Genomic DNA, 6,418 nt, shown 5'->3' with positions numbered 1-6,418 from the left:
AGCGACAAAATTCAGTTTGACATTAACATAATGAAAAAGGTAATCAAAGTGGCAGGTATTACAATATTGATAATTCAATATGTATTGATTTTCAATATAATTCGGTATACCGAAAATATCGATATATATCGTATATTCGATATAAAACAATATATCGCGGTATAAGAAAATTCATATCGTTATCGTATTGAAAACTTACGATACGGTATCGTATCAAAAATTACGATATACCGAAAATTCAATAATTTTTCGATATTTTTCAATACGATACGAGCGATATATCTTTTTTTCGGTATTTTTCCCCGGCCCTAGTCTGAGTACATTTTACGTGAATATGGTGAGGAATTGCAATTATTTTTGCAAAATATGTTCATGAGAAAAGAATTGGGTGAGGCTGCACAAGGGTGGGTGTCACACACGTTTTAGCGATTTTGATGAGGGCATTTTGGGAAGGTTGAGCTGCAAACTCCGCTTTTTTTACCCATAAAAATTAAAGAAAAGGGAGTCCTCGATTTATATAACTTGATACATGAATAGACGAATAAAGAGAATCAAATATTGACCAAACAATGAAAAAACTTGTCCAGATTTAATTTTTCCCATCCCATAACAATTAATCTGAACGTGTCCTCTCGCAATTCATCCATTACACTATTTTAATTATTTTTCTTTATTTTTACTTTGTCAATTATGCATTAAAATTTATATCATCCCCAAATGATCTATTTCTATGGGACTAAGGTATAATAGATTTTAATCATAATCTATTTTTCCATTTTATCCTGAAAGAAAACCATAGCAATCCTAGATATCTATACTCATAAAACAGAGAACTTGAAATTGACTAAAATCAAACGATAATAATTCATTAAATTATTTTAAGATATAGTTTGTACGATGTTTATGTTTACAAGGTACTATTTTAAATGCCAAATATTAGGAATTTATTAAAATTTCGACCAATAAAATACTCGTAAGAATCAACAAAAAAGAATACGTCCATGTCTATTATATTGGTATCTACAATCGTGTATACATACATCTGCGTATTTCCAAAATGGATCAATTTAACTCACACAGAAGAGAGAAAAAGAATTCAAAATTAAGAATGAATAAGGAACCGAACAATAGTTTGGAAGGCCGTACAGCAAACCTCGGCACTCTCGTTGCCTTGGAAGACGAACTCGCACCTTCGCCCTTGCTCTTCTTCAGATCATCAATTTTGACAGCGGAAGGCAACTGAGATTGAGAATAGACCATGAAAACCCGACGTTGACATACCTGATTTGGTTTTATTCAACTTCAATCGATAGATTTGGGAAAGGAATTAATAATTGGGCTGCAAATGGATGTTGTTGGGGCTCAGAAGGAAAAAAGGTGTGGACAAAGTAGTGGAGAGGAAGGAGAATTTATAGAGACGAGAAATGAGTTTAACGTTTCAGTATTTGAAACGGAATACCCTCGAAACTTCTTTCCTTTCTTCGTCGTTGCTGTCTGCGTTACCACAACTGGATTCAATTGCTGCCTGCCTAATTTGATCACAAATATATAATTTTATTTGACCCAATCATTGACCTAATACGAAATTATAAAATTGACTCACATAAATATTTCTAAAACTGTAATTTGTATTCATAATAAAGAAAGAGATTTACATTATTGCTTTTTAATTAGTTATATACATAATGATAATTATATATTCATTTTTTTTTCAAATAAGTATGCATTATTTTCTAAGATTGAACGAGTATAAAAAAAGAAATTTCCTTATACCGACAAAATCTATTGACCATACACACGTAAGACCAAATACGATTAACAAAATACTACTATGATTCGTTTTCATGTTTCACTTAATACTACCAAATACGATTAAAAATTAATATGATGCTAGCTATTTTCATATATTTCTCTTAATATATATATAGGAATTGGGATATTGATTAATACTGAACTAATTGTAAATAATAATCCAATGTACACCATAATGCTCTTGTAATCTTAATGACAAAATAGGATTATAATTTCACAAAATAATGACAATAAATCGATAAGGGACTATCAAATACGGAGTATTATTTTGTTAGTTATGTGAAGTCATATTAGTTTAATTTGAATGTATAATTACATAGGGTCATTTTAAAATGCATATAGTATTCAATCCACAACTAAAACTAATCCTACACCATTAGATCTTAAAATGAGATGAGTGGATAAGATTGAAGGTTAAGAACTTCAATAAATAGTAGATAAAATATCAACAAAGAGGTAGAATAGTATATCTGTTATAATATAATAATTTTAACGATTTTTTTATATCAACATAGTGTATTAGAAATATCAACACAACCACGTGAGAATCTCAACACAAGTACTAGAAAATATCAACATAGTTTTATTGATATTGTACATGCATTATATTGAGATTGTTTGATGCATTTATTGATATAAAATTTGTTCATCAACATACACAAAAATTGAAATAAAAATTATAAAATTTCATCATCCGATCATTGTCGGAACATATGCAATTGAGATCTCGTTAGAATCCTTATGAAATTGCCTTTAATTTGATATATTTTAAAAAAAAATAATTTCAATCGAGAAAGTTTAAAATTTTAAGATGATTTTGAGGAGAGAGAAAGTTATTAATTTTAATTATTATATATAAGAATTGTCATTAATACCCTTTAAATTTATTTAATAATTTTTTTAATTAGCAATTAATCATCACCCTAATTACATATATCCTTTAATTCTAACTTTTTAAAAGAACTTTCAATTTTAATATTTTATATCTCTCTCAATTTAATTAATTTTGTTGCAGATAATATAGTACTATCAAATTAAAGGTGAATTTAGGATGATTCTAATAAAATCCTAATTGCATATTTTCCCATGAAGGTAACAATGAGCAAAAGAGGTGCAATCCAATTATCCAACACAACACAGGCAACAGCAGAATTAACTCAAAATCAATAGTAAATTTAACTACTGCTCTGTAAAAACAAGGGCATACAACTATATAACCAAAAAACCCATCTATATTGATATATTTGTAGCTCAAATTAGTCTGTGGCCCAAATATTAATACTAACTAAACACAGTAAAGTCCTAATCAAACAGTCCTAGTCCCATGTCATCATCGCTCTCCTCTTTGACTTCTTCCTGCAAAAGTTCAATAAAACCAAGGATCTCTTGTTAACTCCAAACTTGCAACTATGTTTGACATACATTCACACAGAGAGAGAATACAGTTTCTTTCAAAAAAGGAGATAAGCTCATATTCAGGCGTCCACGAATATTGGAAGAGTTATAAAACAAAGTACTATGAGTTCTCCATTATCAAATTTCAACACATAATAATCTCCTTAATTACCTTCTTCTCCTCAACCGGTAGGAGCAGTGACAGTGATGGTGGCACCACCACCAGAGCAGACGTTCATAACGAGATCATCAACGTTCCTCTTCTCGCAAAGCTTGGCGAAGAGGCTAGGCCAGTACGATTCCATCGTCCTGAAGAACCAAAGCAGCATAAGTGCAGGCAACCTCCCCGACCGACATTGTAAATGCTTCTGTACACAAAATTCTCGTAGGAAGAAGATGCAGAAATCGCAACAACGGCGTCTCATCTAATTTTAGGGCAAAATATGCTGTTGTATAGTATGTTTTGGGTTCCATTAAAAATGGAAAGTTTGTTTGTAATGGGTTTCAGACTTTGGGCTTGATAAAAAAAATTCATTATTATTATTATTTAATAATAATACAAACCAACCCCTGGGTTCTTGTTTGTTAGTGTTCATCCAAACGAGATTTTTCGAACTCACTAGGTTGAACGTTTTTTGTCCAACCAATATGTAGGAGTTCAAGTCATCATAACAATAGATAATAAACTATTAAGGCATCAACCACTGAAGATTTTTTAAACCATATAAATTATCTGTGTTCACGAAAATTAATCTTAGTAGTGGACAACACAGTTTTAAGTATAAAATTGGTAATATAAAAAATAGAAAAAAAAAAAAAAAGTGTTCAAGTTTGTTGGATGTATATATGTATATCACAAATTATTTCACTCCCAGTTGTGTAAATTTTTACAATTAAACAATTAGTACTGCACTAACAGTAGTACTACTCTACTTGAAACAAATAAATCAGAACCAGCACTAAATACTCCATCCATCCGGTAGTATATGTCCCAATTTTCATCAGAGTCCGCCTGCCAATACATGCTTATCAACATTCATTCACATTACTTAAAATTAGGTCGAGACAAAGTGAGACATGGAGAGACCATAGGTGAATGAAGGGAAAATTGAATAACGATGGCATTTTCATTTCCATTTCACTCCTGTGTAATAATGTCCTGCACTTTCTTAAATCATTGGAGAAGCTCTTTCCATAGGCTTGCTACTAATCCTACTCTACACCCGCCTTATAACAGCTACAATTGTGTTCTCAATCACTATTTAACTCTTTCTCTAGTTCTAGATGAGCATATAGTTAATAGTTTCATGATTGCCAAGAATTTAATAGTAAGAGCCAGCAACAAAGAGTAAATATATACTATGAATGCAGCAATTCTTACTTAGTTTCTTACAAACAAACTAGTGAATGCCTCCCATTGTATGGGCTATGTATCGAGCAAATGCGGTGTTAGGCCCTATATTTTAAAAGTGCAGTAAGATGAAGCAGATTCTTTAGCTGAATTCAGTCTCAACATACTACTACAATTTTTGGCTTCTAACTAAAAACTAACTAGCACCAACAGAGCAACGACCAGAATTGATGTCTACAAACCAATCTGAACAATGATCACTACTCTACAAAAAAAAATGCAAAAAAGAAAAGAAATGAACTAGGCAAATTATACTACATTGCAATATCAAGAGAACAAATGTATAATCTTAGGACCAACTACAACACAATCTTCACTAATACATACAACAGAACGGAATAACAAGAAACTAATAGGGCCACTTTACCTTCACAAAATCAAGAAACATAGTAGTATTAATCCAATTTCTGAGATCCCTCATTCATCATAAGACAATCGTTCCAACAATCATATTAGCCCGGATTGCAAAGAACAATACCTCAAACTTTGAGCATTTGCATCTTGTTGGCAAACGCAACGGCAATCCAATCCGGCTGGGCGGCTGACCACTGCAGCTGGTTAATCTCTGCACCGGCAGAGTACATGGACATGGGATCAATCCCATTGGGGCCAGCTACCGTGGGCAGCTCCCAAAGCAAAGCCTGGGCATCGTCCCCAGCAGAGCAAATATGCCTAGCACTCTGCGGCGCCCACGCAATTGCATTCACACTAGCACTATGCCTCTCCAGCTCCGCCACCGGCATTGTCGGAGACCTGATATCCAATATCACAATTTTATTGCTATCCATCAAGATCGTCGCCATATACCTCAAATCCTGCTTATTCCAAGCCAATCTCAGCAACGGCGTATCCGGCATGGGGCTTTCGTAGATGATCGTCGAATGCTCCTTATCCCTCAAATCGAAGATTCTCACGGAGCCGTCCGCTGAAACCGACGCGAAAACCCCAGCCTCGCCCCAAGCTATGTCGTAAACCTCCTTGTCGTGCGCGATCAGCTGCGTCTCCACCACGCCCTTCTCGATATCCCAAATCGTGCAGGTCGTGTCGATGCTCGACGTTCCGATCCTCCGCGGCTCGACCTCGTTCCAGTCGAATGAGGTCAGCGGAGCCGAGTACTCGCTGGTTTTGCTGTTGTTGAGCGTGGAGACGGCCGCGATTGAGGAGTCCTTGACCTCCCAGAGACGGAGGAAGTCGCCGGAGGAGGCGAGGAGGTTGGAAGGGGCGGAGACGGAGGGGTGGAAGAGTAATTTCGTGGGGGGGTAAGGGTGGTCGAAGGAGAGAGAAGGGACAGGCTTGAGAGAGGACGAATCTTCCGAGAATGAGAGGATGTCGACGCGGTTCTTCAGCTCCTCGATGAAGCTGCCGACGGCGACGCGGCGGCGGTTCACGGCGGAGATGGCCATGGCGTAGATTGGAAAGGGGGATTCGTAGGTGACGACATTTTCAGGGCGGGGGTGAGATTCCTGGGTCGAATTTTCCATTGAATTCGTGGAAATCGAGAGGAATTAGAAATCTAGGGTTTCGAATTTCTGATGATTTATTTGAATCTTCGAGTGGGTGTGGGTTGACAACGGCGTCTGATTGGTTAAAGAGGGGTGACTTTTCTTTGACCGGCGGCTTCGTGGTGGTGGGGCCGGGCCCACAACTATCCTTTCCACTTGACTGGAGACTTGTCTTTGCTAACGAATTTTCCAATATTTCTGTTGATTAGTAAACTGGGGCTGAAGCCCGATTTTAAGCCTGGACCAATTAATTTTATAGGCCTATGACACATTTTTATAGGCCCATTGGACGAACTTT

At 35.7% G+C, this 6,418-nt stretch overlaps 1 protein-coding gene across 4 annotated transcripts; it reads right to left on the bottom strand.

Moving 5' to 3' along the window:
• Positions 1–2,964: 2,964 nt before the first annotated feature.
• LOC121742730 (protein TRANSPARENT TESTA GLABRA 1-like) lies at positions 2,965–6,194 on the bottom strand. Of its 4 annotated transcripts, none has more exons than XR_006038097.1 (3): positions 5,097–6,194; positions 3,380–3,516; positions 2,965–3,168 (listed from the first exon to the last, which is right to left on the bottom strand). XR_006038097.1 is itself a non-coding variant. In XM_042135981.1 (2 exons), the coding sequence occupies exon 1, from the start codon at positions 6,097–6,099 to the stop codon at positions 5,098–5,100; it is 1,002 nt and encodes a 333-aa protein (XP_041991915.1). In that variant the 5' UTR covers positions 6,100–6,194; the 3' UTR covers positions 4,030–4,219; position 5,097. The 4 variants fall into 4 exon arrangements, 1 of the variants encoding a protein (XP_041991915.1); XR_006038094.1 differs by having other exon boundaries at positions 4,986–6,193; XR_006038093.1 differs by lacking the exons at positions 2,965–3,168; positions 3,380–3,516 and adding an exon at positions 4,030–4,219 and having other exon boundaries at positions 4,986–6,193.
• Positions 6,195–6,418: the final 224 nt, after the last annotated feature.

The sequence above is a fragment of the Salvia splendens genome, chromosome 1 (assembly GCF_004379255.2).
Source record: "Salvia splendens isolate huo1 chromosome 1, SspV2, whole genome shotgun sequence".
Taxonomy (NCBI): domain Eukaryota; kingdom Viridiplantae; phylum Streptophyta; class Magnoliopsida; order Lamiales; family Lamiaceae; genus Salvia; species Salvia splendens.
Note: the sequence above shows the minus strand (reverse complement) of the source record. Positions and strands in the feature narration are given on the sequence as shown.